Source organism: Acomys russatus, chromosome 20 (assembly GCF_903995435.1).
Source record: "Acomys russatus chromosome 20, mAcoRus1.1, whole genome shotgun sequence".
Lineage (NCBI taxonomy): Eukaryota > Metazoa > Chordata > Mammalia > Rodentia > Muridae > Acomys > Acomys russatus.
The window spans coordinates 62,991,695-63,017,181 of NC_067156.1; the positions used below are offsets into that span (position 1 = coordinate 62,991,695).

At 39.0% G+C, this 25,487-nt stretch overlaps 1 protein-coding gene across 8 annotated transcripts in view; it reads left to right on the forward strand.

The window, feature by feature from the left end:
- The window catches only part of Pias2 (protein inhibitor of activated STAT 2), an 83,324-nt gene extending 76,195 nt beyond the window's left edge, over positions 1-7,129 (forward strand). For 2 of the 8 annotated variants that reach the window (XM_051163677.1, XM_051163679.1), the window contains exons 13-14: positions 4,069-4,106; positions 6,618-7,129. In XM_051163677.1, the coding sequence (XP_051019634.1) occupies positions 4,069-4,106; positions 6,618-6,800 (221 nt within the window). In that variant the 3' untranslated portion in view covers positions 6,801-7,129. Of the gene's footprint in view, positions 1-617; positions 845-4,068; positions 4,107-6,574 lie in introns of those variants that run through there. The other 6 variants (XM_051163682.1, XM_051163685.1, XM_051163678.1 and 3 more) reach the window with 5 other exon arrangements.
- The last annotated feature ends 18,358 nt before the right edge of the window (positions 7,130-25,487 follow it).

Below are 25,487 nucleotides of genomic sequence, written 5' to 3' on the forward strand. Positions count from 1 at the left end.
CTAAGTTTTTAAATTATGACAATCTGAATGCTTTTCTTCTTAATTTGGGAGAATGTACATTCTGATTTTGATCATAAATGAGATTGTGTGTGTGTTGTGTCTTAAATGTGCCTGGACTTTGTATTTTCTAAAATTAATTTAAGCTCGTGAAGATCATACTTATATTCAAGGCTGGTATTTGGCTAATAAAAACCAACATTCTGGTTTATTAAATGTTGAAAAAGTTTTTAGCAGTTGATAAACTTAAATAGAATAGAGTATTGAAGGATTGTGTTGTGAAGGGTGCCATATACTTGCCCTGAGACTTCTTGAACGTATGTCTGAGAATGCCCAGGGCCACTTATTTTTAGAAAAATTACTAGTTATTAAAAGTTATGTAGCAATTAGATACCTAAGAAGTTTAGTTTGTATTTCTGTTTTATTGTCAATGCACTTTTTTGTTAGTGATTGGGTATATAACTTTTATGTAAGGAGTCATAATGTGCAGTTCTGGTATTGATAAACAATATTTTGATAGTAAAAATTTAAGTAGAACACCAAGAATGGAGACAAGATAGTTTTCATAGATTCTAACATTCCATTTAAACATCATAAATCTGAATCTTCTGAATCTGCAGGGGAACAAAGAAGAAATGATATTAATAACGAAGTACAGCTCGGAACATCTTCTGATACTGTGCAACAGTGAATACAAAATAAAACATAATTTGTATTTATGGAGTGGAAAACAGCTTGATTATTTCAAGAAAAAAATGTCTACCTTATTATTGCTAGTGCCATATTTTCAGGTGTGAATGGTGCTTAAAAGTTGTATGATTAAAATTTCAAAGTGCTAAAACCTTTACATATTTAACTATGTAGCATTTATAATTTGTGAAGTTTATGGTTCAAGTAAGGAAAGATTGTGTGGTTGTCAATGAAGGAATGAAAAGCAAACCAGCCATCAGTCCATTTTATTATTAACGAAGCATTTAAAATTCAAACATTTCAACTTCATTTTAATTAAAACACAGATTGTATTATCAGAAGTTTTAACAGCACTTCTTTTAGTTAAAAAGAATAAGGCATTTTTAATTGAAATACTTGAGGGCAAAAAAAAAAAAACCTATCAATTTGTTACAGTTGAAACATGATAAAATAAGGAAACAACATTTTGCTAACAAGACAGTAAAATTTTACTGTTGATGAAACTTATTTCATATGCAAAATAGTGTACCCAAGTGATAAAAATATTTTGATGATAGTCTGCTCTTTTATTGGGAATAATTTTCAAACTACATGGAAATGTTTTCATTGAGGAATAGTCACATTAATCTCTCCTTGGATTTTGTGTGATGCTTGGAAGATGATCTAATATTTCAACCACCCTTTAGAAAAATGTTCATACATCTTATTAGGGCATTGTATAAGTAGTAGTAGTAAGTAGTAGTATCTGTGGGTGAGACATCAAAACAAATAGATGAAGGACATATAAAAAGCTTTTCTACATAGGTTTTACATTTGCTGGGATACATGAAATCAACAAAGACAATTACAGTACATCTGGAAAGCTGGGTTGAAGTAACCAATATTGGAAGACATTGGCCCTCAGTGTATGTTCTGTAATAATAGAACACAGAGTTATATTTTACCAAACTGAAATGTTTACTTAGTCATCAAGCGGCAACAGTTGGATGTTGGGAAGAATGAGCATTTTCAAATCATTTGCTTCAATTTGTGGTACATCCTCTTAAATGTAATGCATTCTCTAGCTTTTATTTAGGTTGTTATTAAATAGAATGATGAACCAACATTAAAGATGGCAAGGCAGAAATGGTGACTTTTGCCTGTCACCCCCATACTTAGGAAGCAGAGGCAGGAGGTCTGAGTTCAGCCTGTGCATGGAGTAAGGCTCTGTCTGAACTGTGTCCAAACCAACAATGAAAACTATTCAAAAGCAGGAGCTGTATCTAAGGGATGGCTCAGTGGTAAGAGCATTTACTGCAGAGGACCTGAGTTCGTTTTATAGCACCCACATGGTAGCTCACCAGCACTTGTAACTGCAGCCCCACATTATCCAGTGCCCCCTCTTTTGACCACTGTGGATACCTGTGCACATGTCCATGAGAGCATGCGCACACAGGCTAAAACTGTCTTTTAAAAAATAAAATCGATTGTAAAATTGAACAAAAATGTTAACACCACTTAGGATAAAACAGTGAATTAAATGAACCCAGTCTATTAAATAATACTCCAATAAATCTTGATGAAAAAGACTCTAAGAAGGCATATGAAGGCTAGACGGGTTTGAGCTACTGTTTAAAAGCAGAAAGATTTAAAAACTGTTCTCCTTATTTAAATACATCACTTTTTAAATCGTCGCCAACAGCAGATTATGGTTTACTTTGTCCATCAGTTCGAACTACTGTATCATGTAGTAAGTAACAGATTGTACTAACGAGTTTAAAAATGTTTTAGACAGGGCTGGAAAGATGGCTCAGGTTAAGAGCACTGGCTCTTCTTCCAAAGGTCCTGAGTTCAATTCTCAGCAACCATATGGTGGGGTTACAAGCAATTATACTTGAGATCTGGTGCCCTCTTCTGGCATGCAGGTAGAATACTAAATAAGTAATAAACCAATATTTTAAAAGTGCTTTATACATTGTTTCAGTAATTCCTTCTAAATGCCTAGGGTTATAGATTGTTTGATGATGTGTTTAAAATACACTCATTTGTAAATAAGGAACTAATGATTCTTTAAATTTTTAAAAATTATTCATAATTTTTATGGAATGTGTCCATTATCTTTCTTACTAAATTCTATTTTTATAGTGATAAAGTATTAGACTTTCACTCCATGTAGTTGGTATATTAAATGCTGTCAAATAAAAATATATGGGAGCTGGGTGGGGTTGGGGGTGGTGGTGCAAGCTTTTAATCCCAGCACTTGGGAGACAGAGGCAGATGGATCTCTTTGAATTGAGGCCAGCTTGATCTACAGAGTGAGTTCCAAGACAGCCAGGGCTACCCAGAAGAACCCTGTCTTGAAAGACAAAACAAAACAAAACAGAAAACTGGAAAGGGAATGAAGGCATCCACATAGACATAGGGTTATTTCAGGAATGAAAAAATTAAAATACATGGTATTGAGTAGACATTGGCCTGTTTGTTTGTTTGTATGGCTTTTTGTCCCCCTCCCCCCATACAGGATCTCACTGTGTAGCCCTGCCTGGCCTGTTACAGAGATCTACCTGTTTCTGCCTCCCAAGTGCTGGGCAACATTGCCCTAATTTACTCAGTATGTAGTTTCTGTTTTAATGTTTTAAAGTAAATCTTAAAAGCATTTGATCACACAGAGAAGTCTTTGGAAGTTGACTTTGAAGATTTTTGTTAGATTTTGAGGCATGTTTTTTCTGTAGCTTATTATTACTTGAGTACTTAGTTGAGGAGAATCTTTTTCACATTCCTATTTCCAAAATGCTTGAGTTGAGTTTGGGTTCCTTGGTTTAGGACATTGCATTAGCTGTGAACCTGTGGCTGCTAAGCTAGCTTGTTAGTGACTAGCACTTTCCAAGTGCTTGCTTCATGCAGAGCATTATTCTCTGTAGCACTCTAGATGTGGGAATGGTCAGACAGACAGCTCCTGATGAATGAAGTAAATAGTGTTAAAGAATTGGTGTTTTTAGACTAACCTAATGTGGCATATTTCTGTGAAATAAATTTTATCTTAAGAACCTAAGTATCTTGTTCAATGGTCCAAATGTAATTCTGATTTGTATTGCGTCTTGCTCTACTAAATAACAAAAGAAAAAGATTTGGTTTAAGTAGTCCAACTCTGAATATTTTTGGGGACTGCTGCTTTTGAGTTGCTGGGAGGCAGTTTTTCCAGTTGTTTGGTCAAAAAAATGTGTTCATCTTTGGGTTTTAGATGCATTACACATCACCATTTGTGATTATAGAACTTCAGTGTGGCAGAGAGATGAACATTTACCACAGATGTTTCCTGGCTTATACCTGCACAATGATCTTGGGAAATAATTATTGTCTCCAAAATATGAGACAACTATTAACAAAGCATTTTTGTTTTAGGTTTGGATTTTCTTTCCCTTATTCCAGTTGATCCTCAGGTATGTATCCTGAATTTAAGCAACTAATTTGTATTTGATTGTGGAGTATGTCTTACTAACTAAAAATGACCAGTTGCATAAAATCAGGACAGTCAATTCTCATTTGGGTAGAAAGGAAGTACTATATAAATATTATAGTTTATTATTTACTGCTCTTATTACTTAAACTTTCTATTTTTATGGCATTTCCTACAAGCCTTTTGGAGGAAAAGCAATATTAAGTGCATAGAAATTAAGATTTTACACTTAAAAACATTTACATGAAACAATCAACTAAAAGCTCATCAAATTTGGGTCACTGACTGAGGATGGCTCACTTGAAAGACAGAGTCATTTGAAAAGGCTTCAATTAAGAGTTGCGGTATTGCCATTTTCAATCAAAGAAAAGAAATTCTAGGAGTATCCCAAATTACAAACATAAGACTGTGTGGTGAGCATGGACAGTCATTAGCAGTAGAGGCAAAGCACATAAAGTAAAGGGGCAAGGTGGGGCAGCAAAAGAAAGCACTTTTGTGGCACAGATGTGGTACCCAGGGAGAGCTGGAAGAATTGACCTGTCTTATCAGCTTCAGGACTGACTTGATTGCAGGTTCAGTGTGAGCCTCCTATTTTCAGTGTCTGCATCTGATTGCACAAACAGCACAGGAAAGTTGAGTCCCAGATCTGTGTGGACTGAGCATTTCTTTCTCGCCCTTACTTGACTTCCCTAATAGGGAAGTTGCATATTTTTCTAGGATACACATTTTCAAGCTTAAGAGAATTAGATACTTTCATGTGAACAATACCTTAAAAGAAAAATAATCTTGGAGCTTATGGTTTTATTTCATAGTTTTATTTAACACACTTAGTGGGAGGCTGATTTATTTGGTAACTTGGTAGGAGGGTGAGAGTGGTGCCTACTAAGTGACTATAGAATCCATAGGTTTCTCCTTTGCATCACATTTTCCACAACCCCAGTAATCCTTGAGCAGATGTATACTTAAGGGACTTAGAGTAAAAGTGAGATGGCAGCAACCCAAGTTAGATATTCAAGGCACTGACAGGTTCTATTGGCAGCAGGACGGCAGCACCTAGCATTTTTACAGATAAGTGCTATGATACAGGCCAAAACAACCTTGGGCAGTAGCAGGTTAAAATGGAACCAATTAGAGGCTTTTCTTTATATTTTCCTCAGTTTTACTATAATTGACTTGAATTTGGAGAGTTTTTAATATTTGACAATTGTACTTTCAGAGCTTCTTAAGAATGGCCGTTGAATTTCTTCATGTGTGGCATTAAGTTTATAGCCAAACCAAGAGTTATCCATTAAAAAAAAAAAACAATAACTTTTTTTGTTGAAAGGCAGCCTGAGTTGGACATAATGGATCACACCTTTAATCCCAGCACTTAGGAGGCAGAGGCAGGCCAATCTCTGTGAGTTCAAGGTCAGCTTGGTCTATATAGTGCCTTCCAGGAAAGCCGGAGCTACATAGCGAGACCTGTCTTTAAACATAAAACAAAAACCAAAAAAAACCATCCAGCCAATCAATAAATAAAAAGGCAGCCACAATTTCATGTGTACTTCAGCTGTTTCCTTTTGTTTTTAATGCGCCTTAAATTATGTAATCTCACAGCTCAGTTTTGAATTGCTGTCCATAACTTGTTGTCTCTAAGAAATCTAAATGACATATAGGATGGGTAATATTAGGTATCCTTATTGATCTTCTTTCCTGTAGTCTAACTGAAGACAAACTTAGTAGCACTAGACGTTACATGTGTTAAAGTCAGTTCAATTGTGTTTCATGTAAAGCATTCTGCAGTGAAATATAAAATTCCAGTTAGCTCTTATGTTAACTCCTAACCATTTTTGGATTACTACAGTCAGGTTTGTATTTGTATGTGAATCATCATCATCCAGATGGAAGGAGACTTGAAATACGGACATTTGGAGAGAGATGTTAAATATTATAAGAAATATTAACTTTTTGGTTATGCTATTGTTCTCTGAACATACCAGGGTAATTAGTTGCCATATGTCCTCCAATTCAGTGTGAATGTTAACATTATTAGTAAGTACTGTTATATTTGTTTACAATATATACACCATCATTCAGTTCGTCACTCTTAATATTACTCACAGAGGGTCTGTTTGATTCTAAACTTTGAAAAAATTGGTGAATTCTATTTCAGTTATTGATTCGTTTTTGAGGTTAGTTTGAGTCATAATTTTGGGGGTGTGGTCAATATTTACCATTAAATGATTTAAGTAGTTGCTGACATTGTCTTTTCCCTGTGTATATGGTCAACAAATAAATTTCACACATTCAAGACAATTCAGAATGTGGCATTCAGTAAAGAATGTAAAATAGCTGAGTTCATATTGTCTTCCACTTAAATAGGGAATTTGGTATTTTTTTAAATCCCAACAGGATTAACTTTATGGCTGTCAGTTGTACATATCTAACAATTTCTAGTCTCTTTACTTAAAGCCGATGTAGCCTCTTCCTCATCAGCATCATTGTTTGTTTCAAGCAGTACTGTCCTCCTATGTTTTTGGATAGTCTCACCTCATCCTTAACAGCAAGCAGTGCGTCTGTCTCCACCACCAGCCCCCATGAAAGCAGTACTCATGTTAGTTCATCCAGCAGCAGGAGTGAAACAGGGGTCATAACCAGCAGTGGGAGTAACATTCCTGACGTCATCTCTTTGGACTAAAGGCAGACTCACTTGATTCTGGGAATCATTAATCAAAACTACTCTTTCTTGGATGTCTAGTCCATGGAAACTAATTTTTGCATTTAATATTTATTGAAATGTCAAATGGATTCTTGGCTTTCTAAGAGATGAACACAGATGACTCCAGCAAGAACCAAATGACATGCAAGGACTTCTTATGCTGTATGTACACTGAACATCAGATCTACTCATCCACAGCAATGTCTTCTGGAGCCGTGGATTTCAGTTTCTACATTACTGGATGGATTCTACAAACCAGTTAATCTTTTGTTACAATAAACAGCAATAAAATTATGTAAATAGTTAAACTTTTATAATTAAAGATGTAATCGCTGATCTAGCATAACAGCAACTTCTGTTTAATTCAGTATGAAGGAAAAATAGATGGGAAGAAGTCATGTTTCCTGGATGAATGAATACTTTCAATAGAGGCTTGTCCTGTGTTGTTGACATAATGACATTTAGGACCTGGGTTCCACTTCTCTTCTTTTGCTTCTCTGTTCTTCATGATCCCATCAAAGAAGACGATCATTGTGCTGTTCATCTTTTCTCGTCCTTTAAGCTTTGACATTGTTGTTGATAATGCAAAGTAAAGTGCTGGGATTTGGTTGCTCTTTTATGGTTATGTTTAAGAACATGACACAGATCTTGTTTTGATATAATGTGATATTTGGTTATTATACATTCTTATTCTACAAATTTGAGACTTGCTTTTTAGAAAGAAGGTCTACAGCCTTTGAATGAAATGTGCTTGGATCACCTGGTAGAATTTTTTTTACAATGTCCACAAATACTTAATAGTTGGGAAGCACCAGAACATATTTAGGAGCGGTGGAAATAACTAAATTCTTCCTAAGAATTTAATTTGTTTCATATATTTTATAGACTAGTATAGTATACTATCTTGGTTGGAACTTTTCACCTTTTAATGGCACTGATAAATTATATTTAGGGTCTCTGATCATAATTCTTACCAATGTAATTTTAAATTGAGCAGTGATTTTTCAAGTTTAAAGAAAAGTCAATGATAAATGATGGGTGGTACCAGATCTCATTTTCCTAATTAAAAAAAAAAAAAGGTCTTTTATGAAAACACACACACACACGATAGTGAATTAAAGTGAAGGACCCCAAAGTCCCACTTAATGCTGCCTTTAAACCCCCCTCTCATGTGGTTGTGCTGTGTGCACTTATCGTTTGCTTCATGTGGATTCCATAATACTTTTTAGTTCTCAAGGGTTTAGTATTTTCCTGATGCCTGGTTGTCACCATATTATATCCAACTTAAAGCTTTTTCTTTCCCTCCTTCCCTCCCTCCCTCCCTCCCTCTTTCTTTTTCTTTCTTTCTCAAATAAGTCCCAATATAAGGACTCTGTACTTCCACTCATAGCAGAGACATGTTACTCACTTAAGAACTGGTGCAGCTCTAGAGAGCTAGCTTGTCCCTGGTTGGCTTTTTATCTTCTCATATTTTTGAGGCCTTTGTGTGCTTTTTGTACAGATACCTGTATAGTTGGCCACACTGTCCCTTTTTCACCTTTAGCCCCTCATGTTTAATCATCTTTCCTTTTGATAGGCTTTTGAGTCGTCAAAGATAGGGAAAGCAAAGCAAGGCTCTGTGGTCACAGTGGTCACTGTGCTGTGGCCTCTGGCTTGCTTTACCTTAGCAAGTCCAGATAGGAGATTTCATCCTACAGGATCTTATGTTGCTGATGTTAAGGACAGATGCAGTTGCTGTTACCTATGTGATCAGAAAAAGTAACCTGGCTTGTGTGGTATGATTTGTCAATACAGACATGATGCAGAGTCTTAGAAGCTATGAAAATGGTAATAGAGAATATTTGCTTAGTTCTCATAATAGATGCCTCTGTCTTTTGTAGTTGTGGTACATTTGTCACTTTCATGTGAACAATTTAAGTGTTCATTTTGTCTAATGAGATTACCAAAAGATTTACTTCATCTCAGCACCTTTAAAAATAGACGTAAGTTCTTAATACTAAAATTGGGACTGACTTTGCAGGTATATTTGAGGGCCCACACTTTGCTTTCTTCACTTCACTCTGTGATTACATGGTGGTTTCAAAGCCATGCTTTCCTTAATGTCACATTTTAATCAAGATCCTGACTTCTTAGCAGAGTCTTGCTAATGCAGATTTCTGTTTAACCAGATAAACTGGAATAATAAAGAAGTCATCCTCTTGTTAGATGTCAGCCACCTGGCCAATATCTCAGATAGCCACACCTAAAGATATTGTGGGTAATGTTTACAGTCACTTGGCCAATCTGCATTTTCATCTGTTATTCATGTAAAAATATTGAAGGGCTTTCTTGCTTTAGTAATTTCAAGCAGTATAGCTGCTGCTCCAAGCTCCATTCATGAGGTACACTGTTACTAGCTAGCTTTCTGACCCCCTGGTGATTTAATTTCAGATTTTATTTCCTTTGCTGCTGCAAAGCTGATATCTGCCCTAGGGTAAGTCTAAAGGCCATATGGAATTGGTCAGGTGAGTTTAGTTATATGCCCTTTTATTTGTTCTAGAACACTGTGATGAGAATATGATGCCTATGTAAGGGATAGTGGATATAATCCAGTTGATCTGAACTTTTGATGTCAAACAAGTTTCTATTAGAGTAGACTAAATGAATTTGAAGGGAACGTGTTGAATTTTAAAGTCATGTTGAATGGAGTTAAACAGTTCTTTTTTACTTTTAATATGTCTTCTATCAGTCCTGCACACTCACTTTTGTCTTTTGCCAATAAAGATATTCATTAGTTGCATTTGCCTTTTAAAGTAGGGTTGGTTTTCATACTTTTTTAGTTTTTAGGTATGCTTTTCAGTTACCTTTGCTTGATTATTTAAGGGGGGAGCGAGATTTTTTTTCCCCCTGCAGGTTTGTCTCCACTTCTATGGAAAATCGTAATTTATTTTCCACCCTTTTTCATACTAAAAAAATAAAAATCAGTGCCCATTTAATTTGAGTCTGACATTGATTTTAGTAGCTCTGGGTCCAGGTAATGTTGGGAGTTCAGAGTTGCCATTTGGAAGACAATAGTTGAACCTGACTCACTGTACTTCAGATACTATCATGAAACGTGGAGGAAAGATTTGAAGGATTTCTCTGCCTTTTTAGAGACTGATGCTCTTGGTAAGTTGCTGCCTTGTATCTTCCTTTTGTTAGGAGCTACATCATTCACAAAAGCAGCGGATAAAGTGAGATCAGAACATTTTGCCCATTCACTGCCTGCCTTGAATAATATTTTTTTGTTTTATCAGTAGTATATGTTCATTGCAGAGAATTCAGGCAAAGGAGAAAACCAAAGAAAAATAACAGCCAGCTCTCACATCTCCAGGGGAGGGAAGCTTCACTTTTGCTATTTTTTTCACATCATGCACACCAGTAGCTAGCATGAAAAAATTGTATAGCTGCTTTTTCCAAGAACACAGTTGTTTCTGCAGGTATTGAAATTAAGATCCCCTGACTCCAGTGAAGTGGACTATGAGACAATAATTAGGAGATAATTTTCCATGCTTTCTGAAATTAAAAAAACAAAATGTCTGTGTGTCTTTGTGTGTTGTGCGCATATTTGTGTGAAGACCAGAAGAGGGCCTTGGATCTTCTGCACATGGAGGCTACAAAGCAGTATTGAGCCACCTGATGTGGGTGGTGGGAACTGAGCTCAGGTCCTCTAGTAGAGCAGTATGTGCTCTTAACCTCTGATCCATCTTTCCAGACCCAGCCTTTAAATTTTAAATATAGAGTTGCCTTATGTGTGAGATTGGTTTTAAAATTCTCTTCCAATACAAAAATATAACTGCCTGAGTCTTCTGAAAATGGCATAATGTTTGCATAAAACTGGCATTTATACTGTATGTTAAATCACCTTTAAAGACCAGTACAAATACCATATAAATGAGTGTTAACACTGTACTTGGGGAATAGAATTCTGTTGTCAAAAGTAGAGTCTCAGCCCTCTCCATGCCAATAGAACACTGCACTTAATTGGATCCGTGGATAAAAGATGGATGGATATGGGAGTTGACCACACTTGTCTGACATGTTTCCAAAGTTCCTGTATGTGGATGCCCAGCTGGCTTTTTCCATGGTTTTAACAACATGAAGATGACAGAATTTTGATGTTTGCTTTGTTTTAAATCATTTGTGCCTGCTGCCAGCCCCTCCTGTAGGTTCCATTTACCTTTCTGAACTAATGCCAACCGGATTTGCTGAAACAGGCAGTACAGCATAAACTGGAAAGATTGTAATGCTAAAATAAAATCAGCTGCATTTAGCGTTTATGTACACATATGCCGCAACAGGTGTGTTGAGGTGAGCACAACCTTTGGGAGTCAGTTTTCTTGCCACCATGTGAGTACAACATATCGAACCAGGTTGTTAAGATTGTATAGCACGCGCATGCGCACGCGCACACACAGATAACCCGTCTCTATGGGGAAAGAAAATAGTGCTGGCCTGATGTGGTATGTGCCTCAACTCCACAAGCAGAGGCAGCTTGCCTCATACTGCATAGTGAAAGTGAAATAGGTTACTGTGTTCAGATGGCCAAGGCATAGCATTCTGATAGACATGCACTTTATTTCTCAGACTGCTGTGAGTGTGAGAGAGAGTGAATGGCTTTTATAGCTGTTGTTTTCCCAAAAAACTGAACTTTTATAGGAAGGTTCTGTTTTAGAATAAAATGCTCTTTATTTTGGTTGTTATAAACTGTACTTGGCATAAAGTATTTTGGGACACCTAGTCTCAGGCTTGAAAGGGTTTTATAATCCAGTTTTGAAAATTCAGGAATTGTTAGTAACAGTAATTGTCCTGAGAACTTAAACTAGTATCTCATTCCCTGACAAATGAAATACGTTTTTTGACACACTGACTGAGGGAATCTGACCTAAATTGACTGAAAAACAAAACAAAAAAATCCTTGATCTCAATTAAGGTCACTCCAACTTCTGGTGTTTAGGAGACTCCAGTAGAGCTGTAGATAAATGTAGGATCTGGTTCCAGCTGGTGTAGTTGATGGAGCACATGCACATTCTTACCCTCCTGGCACTGGGAGGATTACGCTTCTGTTGAAAGGCACAGTGGAAGTCACTTAGGGGGGACAGTTCAAGCCCTTCCCAGATATTTCTGCAGTTAAGTGCCAACCGCATTGCCGCCCATTTTGCCTTTTCTCTGTAGTGTGTGCATCTATTCAGTCACAGTTGCCCATTTACTCCCTAACCAACCTCACTTCATTCAATTCAGAAATCACTTTTCTGTTTTCATGGTACCAAGCAGTACTGCCTAGAGCCCTGTAGCCTCAAAATTTATTCACTGGTATATTTATACTCTGCTTATTCAAAGTAGTTGTAAAAAGTCTGCCTGCAGGAGGGCTGATTTGAATGGCCTTGTGAAATAGCACTGATTACCACTTGCACTTGACATGTATGGAAATTTAATACCTGTTGTAAAGTCCAGTGACAGCAGGCATTTACCAGAAGAGGAAAGAAAACAAAACAAAACAAAACAAAAGCCATGTTTAGAGTGGGTGGCAGAGGTAATAGATGTGAGTAGTTGGAAGAAAGGAAGGTAGCTTGTATAAGTATATTTAGTCTTGAGACTGACAAACTGACCTACTTACGGACTCAGGGCTTTAAATGGAAAAAGAGTAAATTAACCTCTAGAGGAATTTTAATCCAACAACATGGCTGCTCTGGCGAGGGATTACATCCAAAGACCTAGATGTATGTGATCTTGCTGGTATACAGACACACCTTTAGTGCACACTTTTAATCTCAAACAATGAAGCTAAGGTTAGTTTGCAGAAGGAAGCAGCTATGTCTGAAAGTTACAACAGACAAAGAGAAAGAATTGACAGAATGTGAGTCAGAGATATGTCCCCAACTCTTGAGAACAGGACAGGAAAGAGGCTATTTAAGAGCATCGTGTGGGTTACTAAGAGTTGATTATCCGGACACTTTTACAGAGACAGACAGAGGATAAGGTAGACACAGGTGAAGACAGAATGAGCCAAAAAATGAGGAGCCACAAGATTAAAACATCGCCAGAACTAGATTGAGGCCAGGCAGAGGAATTCAGTCAGAAGCCAAGAAAAGCAAGTTTGAATCAATCAACTTGGAGAGTTTAGCTAAAACAGCTTAATTGAGCTAGTCAGAGTTTAGAAAGGCTTGGGAGTGGCCCTTTTCTGAGGAAATAAAAATGACATTTACATTAACTTGGTGACCCTAGATTAGACAAGTTACAGAGGCGTATTCTACAACAGCCTGAAGGACACAATATCCTGTTCAACACCAACCACCCTCGTTATCACTCTACATCCCCCACACCTGTCTCAAGTGTCCTTTTGAACATTTTTGTGTACAGTGAATCAGGATATGTGGTCTTTGTGGTGGCAGCTTTAATTTGCCCTCTGTCTTCAAGGATCACCTATGCTGTAGTTAAGTGTATGTGGTTTGCTCCTTTCTTGAATATATATGCATTTGCTTATTTTCTCATCGTAGACATTTTGAGCTATCCCAATGTGTTTGCTGTTACAAATAATGTTGCTATGCTCATTCATATACACATTTGTGTGGATATGTTTTGGTGGGTGGGTATGTATATGTATGTACATGTGTGTGTAGACCAGAGGATAATCTTAGTTGCTCCTAAGAGCACTGCACCTTCTCGTCATCGTTGTCTCCTCCTCCTCTTTATCCTCCTCCTTCCTCCTCCTTCTCCTTCTCTTCCTTGTTCTTTTTCCTCCTCTTCTTCCTCTTCCTTTTTCTCCTCTTCCTCATCTTTCTCCTCTTCTCCTTCTCTTCCTCCTCATCCTTTTCTTCTTTCTGATACAAGGTCTCTCACTGGTACCCAGGGTTTATGGATTAGGCAAAGCCAGCTGGCCAAGAAGTCCTATGAAACTGTTTGCATCTCTGCCACCTCTCCAGTGCTGGAATTACAAGCACACACTACCATACCTGGATTTTTACGTGGATACTGGGAATTGAACTCAGGTATAATGATTGCATGGCAAACACTTTACCAGTTGAGTTATGTCCTTAGCCCATTAATATATGCTCTTTTATTTCTTTAGGTGTAGAATTTGCTGGGTCGTTTTGTACCTTCATAGTTTCTGAGGAGCTGCCAGACTTTTCCAAAGCATACCATTTAAAATTCCCATTAGAAATTATAAAAGTATTGTTTTGTAAATTCTCACCCACATTGGTTGTTTACTGTGGCTATCCTAGTGGTTGAGACTCTTACCTGACAATAGTTTTGATACATGTTTCTCTAATGATAAGTGAGCATGCTATCTTTTTCTGTGTTTGGGGGAAAATCTGTTCAGATCTTTTGCCTACATTTTCATTGAGCTATGTGTCTTACTAAGTTGTAAGAGTTCTTTTGTTTTACTGATACAAGTCCTTGTTGGGCTATTTAATAGGCATATACTTTTTTCTGTCTGAGTATCTTCACTTTCTTGATACTCTTGAAGCACACATATTAAATTTTGATAGAGTCTAGTTTGTTTTTTCCCATGGTGCTTGTGTTTTTGGTTTCATGCTTAAAATTCCATTACCAAATCCAAGGTAGTTTTGCTAGCTAGCTTTTATGTCAACTTGACACGAGGTAGGGTTATCTGGGATAAAGGAATCTTAATCAAGAAAATGTTTCCGTATGATTGATCTGTAGGCAAGTTTGTTGAACATTTTCTTGATTGATCATTTATGTGAACTGCCCTGGCCCATTGTGAGTGGTGCCACTCTTACGCAGTTCTGGGTTTCATAAGAAAGCAAGCTGAGCCGGGTGTGGTGGCACACGCCTTTAATCCCAGCACTTGGGAGGCAGAGGCTGGCGGATTGCTGTGAGTTTGAGGCCAGCCTGGTCTACAAAGAGAGTCTAGGACAGCCAAGGCTACACAGAGAAACCCTGTTTCACAAAACCAAAAAAACAAACAAACAAAACAAAAACAAAGCAAGCTGAGCAAACTGGATAGCAAGCCTCTAAGCAGCATTCCCCATGGATTTGGTTTCAGTTCCTGCCTCCAGGTTCCTGCCTAACTTTCCTGTGCTGATTTACCTTGGTGAAGGACTGGTACCTGATACTGTAAACTGAAATAAACCCTTTCTTCCCCAAGTTGCTTTCAATCTTTTTTTTTTTTTTTTTAAATCAGGGCTAATAGAAACCCTTCGTAATAAAAATAATGAAATTATTTGTATTTCTTGTAAGCATTTTATAGTTTTAACTTATTTACAACTGATTCATTATGAATTCCTTCTTTGAATTTTTCTTTATTGAAAATAGATTCTTTTCTCACTTTTTTTGTTTGTTTTTTGACACAGGGTTTCTCTGTGTACCCTTGGCTGTCCTGGACTCACTATGTAGACCAGGCTTGCCTCGAACTCAGAGAGATCTGCTTCTCAAGTGCTGGGAATAAAGGTGTGTGCCACCAGGCCTGGCTGCATCTCACATACCTTGATTACAGTTTCCCCTCTAATCCTTCCAGTCCCTCCCCATTTTTCCACCCCTCTGAATCCATTTCTTTTCTGTCTCTCATTAGAAGAACAAACTTCTAAGAGATAATAACCAAACATAACAAAATAAAATATAAAAATCATCACATTGAAGCTGGACAAGGCAACCCAACAAAAGGAAAAAACTCTCAAGGGCAGGCACACAAGTCAGAGACGCACTCATTCACACACTCAGGAGTCCTATAAAAATACTAAGCTGAAAGCATGTTCTAGAACTCAAAATATATGGTAATGGCTGTGTTGTGTACTTTGTGCCAGCCTGTCTGGGTTTGAAGGATGTCTTCTCTGACACTTGGTAATTTAGCAAAGTTACTTAGTTACACTATGATTCAGGTTTTGTGTGTTAAGTAGCATTCATGGAATTTTTGGGAGGGGGTGTTTTAGGGTTACTATTACCGTGGTGGAACACCATGACCCAAGCAATTTGGGGAGGAAAGGGTTTATATGGTTTACACTTCCACATTACAGTTCATCAGAGGAAGTCAGAACAGGAACTTAAGCAGGGCTGGAACCCAGAGGTAGGAGCTGATGCTGAGCCCATAGAGGGATGCTGCTTACTGGCTTGCTCCTCCTGGTTTGCTCAGCCTGCTTTCTTAGAGAACTGAGAGCCGCTAGCCCAGAAATGGCACCATCTACAATGGATTGGGCCTTCCCCCATCAATCACTAATTAAGAAAATGCCCTACAGGTTTGCTTATAGCCTAATCTTATGGAGGCATTTTCTTGAATGAAGTTCCCTCTCAAATGACAATAGCTTATGTGAAGTTGACATAAAAGTATCCACCACAGGGGGGTTGTCATTTTGGAAGTAGAATGGAACTGCATGCAAAGATATTAAGTCAGCACTGAGCACCTGTTTCAAGCTAGTCTCTTAACTTGCAGAAGTGGCCAACAATTGATAGATTATAAAATCTGGCTTGTAATAAATGGCCCTCACCAGGTCTGCAGTTTAGCCCAAATGTTATTTTCTACCTTTCATGAGGACCATGAATTTATCTTAAGTAATAAAGTGAGGCAGAAAAAGCTGATAAAATTAGCAGAGCCAGTGTATCAAAGTTTATACCTGCTGTGTTTAGTTTGAACCTCAAGTTTAAAAGCATGCCCATTAGTATAATGCAGTATCAGGATACATTTTTCATGTTAATAAACTTAACTATATTTTAATTTTTATCAGGTTCCACTTTGCTTTAGTAACTTGGCATTAACCCCATCAATTCTTTTTCCTTACCAATATGCTCTATTCCTAGGAGCATAGGGGTGAAGGTACTAAAAACTGAAGCAGTTATAGCTACTTTGAGTATCTAATCCTGAGATGTTAGTTTTATGTGATTTAGTACCTCTCTAAGGAATTATTTAACTAGTTCATTCCATGGACTGAGATTCCAGACTGAATAAAAAGGAGTCAGCCGGGCGGTGGTGGCTCACGCCTTTAATCCTGGCACTGGGGAGGCAGAGGCAGGTGGATCGCTGTGAGTTCGAGACCAGCCTGGTCTACAGATCAAGCCCAGCATAGTCAAGGCTACCCAGAGAAACCCTGTCTCAAAAAAAACCAAAAGAAAAAAATTATCTAGCTGAGCAGAGGCATTCATTCATCACCTTTCATTTCCTGATTGTGGATGCGATGCACAGGCATTATGTGGCCTCCATGCCTTTCCTGCTAATGACATCATCTCTTGGAACTGAGAACCAAAATACACCCATCTGACCGTCCATCCTTCCTTAAGTTGCCTTAACTTTCTAAAAGAAAAAAAAATGGTGAGGTGTTTATACAAAAAATTCTTGGTGCTTAACAGAATTTGGTGAATAGTTGAATAAAGGCTGTTGCTGTTAACCCTAACAGTTGATAAGTGAACTAATGGATAAAAACAAGCATAAAATGCCCTTTCTTCTATTGATACATTGTGGAATTTAATTTGGGTGAAATATTCTAACCACTTATTTTTTTTTCTTTTTTTGGTTTTTCGAGACAGGGTTTCTCTGTGTAGCCTTAGCCATCCTGGACTCACTTTGTAGACCAGGCTGGCCTCGAACTCACAGCAATCCGCCTGCCTCTGCCTCCTGAGTGCTGGGATTAAAGGCGTGCGCCACCATGCCCGGCTTCTAACCACTTATTTCTAAAGCAGATAAGCAGTAATTTTGAGCAGTAGTCATCCAGCCTAGTTTAACTTAAATAAGCATACATACCACTGTGTGTGTGTGTGTGTGTGTGTGTGTGTGTGTGTGTGTGTGTGTGTGTGTGTGTTGACTAAGGAAGTGATAAAAGGACACCACATCTCCTTGAATTGGAGTTATAAATGGTTGTAGCTATCATGTGGGTGTTAGGAATTGACCCTAGGTTCTCTGCAAGAGAAGCAAATGCTCTTAACCGCAGGGCCATTTCCAACTCCTCTTCCTCTTTTTAAAAATTAATTTATTAATCTTACATTCCAATAGTAGCCCCCATCCTCCCTCTTCCTTCATATGCCTTTCCTTACTCTTCAGAAAAGTGAAGCCCCACTCCCCTATGCCCACCTACCCAGGCACATCAAGTCGAATCCTGACTTGAATGCATCCTCTTCCCCTATGGTCTGGGGAGTCAGCCCTGCCAGGGGAAAGTAATTTAAAAAAAAAAAAAAAAGCAGACAACAGAGTCCATGTCAGAGACACTCTCTGTTCCCCTTACTAGAGGATTCACATGAAGCCTGAGCTGCCCATCTGCTACATCTGTGTAGGGGGCCTAAGTCCAGTCCATCCATGGTCCTTTGTTGGTGCTTCAGTCTCTGCAAGCTCCTCTGGGCCCTACTTAGCTGGCTCTGTTGGTCTTGTGGAGCTCCTGTTACCTCCAGGTCCTTCTATTCTTTACCCCTACCCCCACACACTTTCCTACAAGTCTCACTATGTTTTGTCCAATGTATGGCTGTGAGACTCAGCATCTGTTTTGATCCACTGCTGGGTGGAGTCTCTCAGGAGACAACTATGCTAGGCTCTTGTCTTCAAACATAGCAGAGTATTGTTAAAAGTGTCAGAGGTTGGCTCTCTCCCATGGGGTGAGTCTCAGGTTGGTGTAGGCACTAATTGGATATTCCCTCAATCTCTCCTTTATCTTTTTTTTTTTTTTTTTTTTTTTTTTTTTGTCCCTGAACATCTTGTAAGCAGGGTATATTTAGGTTAAAAGTTTTTGTGGGTGGGTTGGTGTTCCCCTCCTTCCACTAGGAGTCCTGTCTATTTAGAGGGTGTCCTCTTTAGTCTCCATGTCCCTTGCTAATAGGAGTCTCAGCTGAAGTCACCCCTATATCCTCCCAGGAGCCTACCATCTCGTAAATCTCCAGATTGTCACAGAGATGCCCCTACCCATGGTTTTTCTTCTCTCTGCAGGCCCTCTGTCCTCCCACCCTCCCTTTCCCCAGGTCTGGTGTCCACCCTCATTTCTCTCTATGTTCCCTCTCCTACCTTGTTTCCCCTCTTTAGCCATTTCTACTGTCTATTCTATTTCCCCTTCTGAGTGAGATTTAAGCATCCTCCCTTTGGGTACTCCTTTTTACTTCTTTGGGTCTGTGAGATGTAGTATGTTTATCCTGTACTATATGGCTAAAATCCACTCATTAGTGAGTAGATACCATGTATGCTTTCTAGGTTTGGGTTAACCCCCTCAGGATGATCCTTTCTAGTTCCATCCATTTGCCTGTAAATTCCATGATTTCCTTGTTTTTAATAGCTGAGTAGTATTCCATTGTGTAAATGTACCACAGTTTCTTTATCTATTCTTCTGTTGAGGGACATCTAGTTGTTTCCAGATTCTAGCTATTAGGAGTAAAGCTAATAAGAACATAGTTGAGCAGATGTTTTTGTGGTATGGTGGATCATCTTTTGGGTATGTGTCCAGGAGTAGCAAAGCTGGGTCTTGAGGTAGATTTATTCCCAATTTTCTGAGGAAATACCAGATTGATTTCCAAAGTGGTTGTGCAAGTTTGCACTCCACCAGCACCAGCGATGTAGAAGTGTTCCCCTTTCTCCACATCCTTGCTAGCATGTGCTGTCACTTGAGTTTTTATCTTAGCCATTCTGATGAGTGTAAGATGGAACTCATAGTCATTTTGATTTACATTTTCCTGATTCTTCTTCCTCTTTAAACAGAATCTTATGTAGCCAAAACTGGCCTTGAACTCACTACATAGCTGATGCTAACCTTGAACTGATCCTCATGTTTGAACCAATTGTTGAGATTTCAGGCTCATGCCCCTATGCCTACCCTAACACTGCACACTTACTAAGAAAATCCCTCTTTTGTTTATGTTCACATATGTGGGTGTCATGTGGTAGTCAAGTCTACATCAGGTGTCCTTCTGGATTGCTTTTCTGTTTTTGAGACTGTTCGTCATTGCACCTAAAGCTTATGGATTCAACTAAATTAACTGGCCAGCAAGCCCCAAGGATCTTCCTTTCTCTGACTCCCCAGCTCTGGGAGTATAGGAAATGCTACCAGCCTTTTTATATGGGTGCTGGAGATCCAAACTCAAGTCCTCTTGCTTGTGTGGCAGGCAGTCACTTTACCGACAGCTCTCTTCCCAGCATGATAGTCTTTTTAATTATACTTGAAGTATTTGCCTGATTTGATCATTACCAGTAACAGCAACAACAACAGGACATTCTCTTTCTATACTGTGATCAAGCTAGGAAAAGGAGCTGCAGAGTCACTAGCTGTTTAAAACGTAGACACTACAGTTCTAACTCCATGGATAGAAAATGAAATTGCATGGGGACCAAAGGGACAACACAACAGTTATGACCATGTGTTGCTCTTACAGGGCTCAAGTTTGACTCTCTCCACCCACATACAGGCTCACAAGTATATAATTCCACTTCCAGGGTGCCCGACACCTTTGTCTGGCCTTTGAATGCCAAGCATGCACATGTACACATATATGTATTCAAGCAAGAATTCAGTCATGTAAAAATAAAACCTCTTTTAAAAATAAGTACATCTGAGCATGGTGGTGCACAGCTATAATCCCAGCACTTAGGGAGGTAGAGGCAGGCAGAGCTCCATAAATTCAAGGCCAGCCTGGTCTACAAAGTATGTCCAAGACAGCCAAGACTATACAGAGAAACCCTGTCTCCAAAAATCCATACATAAATAACTAGGAATGTAGAAAATTAGAAAATATTTTGGGTAATAAGATATATGATTAGAACTTGTATTATACAGCTTAAGGTAGTTCATTGATTCATTTTAATTTTTGAGGTAAGATTCCTTTATATAGACCAGGCTCGCCTTGAATTTGTGATTCTACTGCCTGTGTCTCCCTAGTGCTATGATTACAGAGACTTGCTGCCATAGCCACGTAAATTTGTAATTAAAAAAATATATATATATAAAACACATCAGTTGGTCATAGTGTCTTAAACCTATAATTCTAGTATTCAAGAGATGGAGGCAGCGGTATTGCTATGAGTTCAAGCACAGCTGGCCTACAAGTCCATCTTAAAAACAAGCCAACAAGAGTGACAGAAATATCACATCGAGACATTACAAAAAAAAAGGATGAATTACATACATATAAAACAGGCTTAAGTTAGTGAAAATATACAGTATGTAGAAAATTACAGCGTAGTATGGTTTAGCTAACAAAAAATAAGTTTAAAGGGTGACTTATGAGGCAACTTGAGTAGCTAAGTGTTCTGAAAAGACAGAAACAGAAAAGATATCTATTCAAAAAATGAACATTGGCTTCTGCTTTCCGGGAGAACTGAGAATTACCTTGGTCCTTGGGTGTGGTCACCTAGGAAAACAACCAAAAGTTCAGCTGGGTGGTGGTGACACACGCCTTTAATCCCAGCACTCGGGAGGCAGAGGCAGGTGGATCACTGTGAGTTCGAGGCCAGCCTGGTCTACAAAGGAAGTCCAGGACAGCCAAGGCTACATAGAGAAACCCTGTCTTGAAAAAACCAAAAAAAGAAAAACAAAACAAAAACCCAAAAGTTCTAAGAGAGAGCATTCACTATCCAGACTTTAAGGCAATTGTTATATTTGCAAGAAGGGTATGCAGGCAAAAACAAAAAACAAAAACAAAAAAACAATGAACTGGTGCCTCTAGTTTTCTTCCATTGGGGTTTTATAGAGAGGGGTGTGAAAACTACATTCCTTCCATGTGGTGGTTTGAGTTAAGAATGCCCCCCCCCCATAGACTCATATTTGAATGCTAAGGAGGTGTGGCCTTACTGGAGGAAGTGTCTCACTCACTGGGTCTGGGCTTTGAGTTTCAACTGCTTAAGCCAGACCCAGTGTCTGTGTCTCTCCTTGCTGCCTGTGGATCTGGTTGTAGAACTCTCAGGTACATCTCCAGCACCATGTCTGCCTGCACGCTGCCATGCTTCTCACCATGATGACAGTGGAACTGAACCTCTGAACTGTAGGCCAGCCCCAGTGGAGTGTTTTCCTCTATAAGAATTGTTGTGGTCATGGAAACCCTAAGGCAAGGATGATGTGAACCTTGGATGTTAGAACTAGGCTCCAACTGACTGAGAAAGTGAGGTTGCTTTCTATTATTCCTGAGTTTGATGTGTCAGTCAAAGGTCACAGACTCATGTTAGGTGTTTGAGATCACTGAGATCTTAGGTTCCTCAACAATTTTTAGTTTTTGTCTAGTTAGACTCCCTACTCCGGGAATTAAATCTGGTAATTGTTGTTGACTGGTAATTCACTTCATTAAAAAAAAAAAAAAAATCTCAGAACTACTAGAGGAAAAGTTTCAGATAAATTTAAGCTTGACTAAATAAGTAAATAAATTTAAAAATCTCAACTGGAAAGCCTTCAGACCCAGAGAGGTTCAAGCAGTTGGACCGTTTCATATATAGTCTTTGTTTATTTGAAATAAACCCGTGTACATTGTGATCTGTTTGTGTGTTTTAGTAGTCAGTACGGTTCACATTCTGCTACCATGCTGATTATTGTGGTTTTCAAGCAAGATAGGAAAAAATTAAAGCAATGTGCTTGCAAAGGGAAAGAAGCCCTTGCCCTGGAATTTGGCTCCAGAGTCTGAAGCTTGCAGCTTCCTACAAAGACAGTGCTTAGTGCTTGTATTCCTAATGACATTTTAAATACTGATGCTAAAGCAGCTTACTTAAGGCTACAGTGTTGTGCCCTTGACTCTAACCATATCGGCCCTCCACTCACATCCTTAAATACAAACAGTGCGCCTCAAAAATAAAAACATTACAGTTTTACTTACAAAAGGAAATTCTTTAAAATAAGAAAAGTAAGGAAACCAATGTGTGCCTTTCCCTCTTAATTTTTGAACTTAAAATTTAAACTTTGCGGAATATTTAAACCTGGTGAGTCTTTGGAAAGTAGCTTAGCCCAAACCATGTGTGTAACCACTGTGGAAAAACACTTAGTGACAGCTCTCTTCTCTATGCCTGTGCCCTGGATGTACGCCAGGTGCTCACTTTTAGTCTTAATCAACTTACTGGTCTTCCTTTATTTTGGTTCATCCTGAAATCCTTTTCTCTGTATAGGATCTGGCTATCCATGGTGGAGCTCCTTTAAAAGGAAGGATGTGTTGGTTGTGGCTCTCCACGGCTGCTGACAGTTCCACTCCGTGGCTTAGCATCTGGTTAGGCTGTTGTCCTCTGTGTCTGCTTTCTTAAAAAGTATTGGATTTAAGAAATTAATCAAAATTACAAGTTTACTGTGACTTCCATTACTCATCATGTCAGTAGTTGAAAATTCTTTCCCACCTTGCTCTTACTTCCAATTCTTTCATTCTTGTCTTTGGTAACATTTGTTACTTCAAGTGAGGCCTTATAAGCAGGTAGGAGTGGCCCATATGAAGAGCCCAGAACTTGCCATGTGGAGCATTGCTACAGAAACCTGTGGATGATAACAAGGTCTAAAACTCAGAATTCTGGACTTATTATTCTGCTCCATGGTAATTTGCTAAAATGTTAACTTTTCCCAGTGACTGCATATTGCTCATTAAATCTCTCTCTCTCTCTCTTCTTATTGCACAAACATTTCAGCCTTTCTCTTTCTGTTGGCTCCTCTTTCCCTCTCTCCCTACAAAGCACCCAATGCTAGATAGATGTGGCCCAGCAGGAGCTCTGATTCACTGATGAGAAAGCAATGTGGTACAGCCACTTTGGTTTGGTAGTGTCTTCTAAAGCTGAGCATGCTTTTACCATAGGACACAGCCACTATGCTCCTTAGTGTTTCCCCAAATGAATTTAGAACATGCATCTTACAAAAACTGTATGTGTAAGGACTTAAAGAAGCTTTGTTAGAAATTGCCCAACACTTGAAAGCAGCCAACCTTCAGGCGGTAAATGGGTAAGTAAGCGGTATGTCCAGTCAAAAAGGAAAAGAGGCATCACTGTTTTTTGGAAAAATAGCCAAGTGTTTAAGAGTATGTGCTACACAACCATTGGGGCCTGGGTTTGGATGCTAGCACCCAGCTTGGTCTCCTGCACACCTATCACACCAGTGCTGTGGAACCCATAGACATGAGAATTTCTGGGACTTGCTGGCTGCCAACCTAGCCAAAAAATGGGAGCTCCAAAAGAGAGCCTCTGTCTAAAAGAAATAGTGTATATCAGTGGCTCTTAACCTTTGGGCATTGCATGTCCGATACTATTACATTATGATTCATGACAGTAGCAACATTACAGTTACAAAGTAGTAATGCATGTGTGTTGGTTGTGGTTCATTACAACAGGAGGAACCCTATTAAAGGGTTGAAGCATTAGGAAAGTTGAGAAAGCCAAAAAGAACAACATCTTCCTCTGAGCTCTGGGAACATGCACAGGCTCACACATCTATACATATGTATACACATATACCACACACACACATACACAAAAGTGTGTAAAAATTATGGAGTAGCAAGATGGCTCAACAGAGAAAGGCACCTGCCACCAGGCCTCATGACAAACATGATCTGATCCTCTGGACCCACACAGTGGAAAGAGGACCAACTCCCTCAGCTGTCCTCTCCTGCATGTGCTTTGTGGCATGCTGTTTACTACACCCAACCCTCCCATGCATACAAAATAAAAATATAATAAAATTTAAGAGAAAATGAAGTACTAAGCTGATCTTTAAAGCCCACACACTCTGTAGTTCCATCTCTATGGCAAACTGGATCAAGCAAAACTTTAGATGGTGAAAAGAGGAGTGGTGGCCGGGGCTAGTGGACAGGAGGGGGATGCAGAGGCAGAGGATAGAGGGTGTGGGGGACCGTGAAGCTATTCTATGGGATGCTGTGATAGGGCATCTATGCCACATTTATCAAAGGCCATTAAAGAGTAGCACAATGAGTAAGCCCTAATGCAAACTATGGACCCTGGGTAATGGGATGTCACAGACTGTGACCTACACAGAAATTGGAAGAAAATATTTACAAAAATTTGATTTTCTCCAAAAATATATAAAATACAATGTGTAAATATACAAGGGGCTGGGTGTAGTGGTGCCTGCCTTTAATCTCAGTACTTGAAAGGCAGAAGCAGATAGGTCTCTTGACTTTGAGGCTAGCTTTGCCTCCATTACTTGTTCCTGGACAAACACCCTGCCCTGCCCTCCAAACCTAAATATATTCAGGACCAAGAGTGTCCTGGCACCAGCTCCTACATTTTCTTTTCAGATGGGCCAATTATTTTTCTGTAATGATCCACTCTCCCACTCAGGATCACTACTCTCATGTGCAGAGTCTAGCAGGAAGCTGTCCGAAGCCTCCAGGTGAGTTGTTTTGGAGTTGCAGTCCTGTAGACTGAGAAGCCATCTCTCCTGTGCTTGATGACTCAAAATAGGCAAGTGCTTATTCTAATCTTAAAAGAACTCTTCAAGCCGTGGAGAACACAAGCTGAGGAGGAAAAGAGAGCAAAACAAAACAACATTGAGGTTTTAAAAAATGAGGGAAGTCTGCCCACCAAGACCTCGTAAGGCAGGAGGGAAAGCGTACACAGTTAGACACAGCCCAGCCTCTGACTCTGCTGGAGGAGTGACTAGAATTTACAGGGGATGGTGTCTCAGTCTGTAGCAAGGAAAGGAGAGTCTGGAACAACAGGCCCAGCTTCAAAGGGAGAGGAAGCTGTGTGCAAAACCCAGAAAATGTGGTGTCCTAGAAGACTTTTATACTGATGGGTCAGCAAGCAGCTGAGGACAAGAT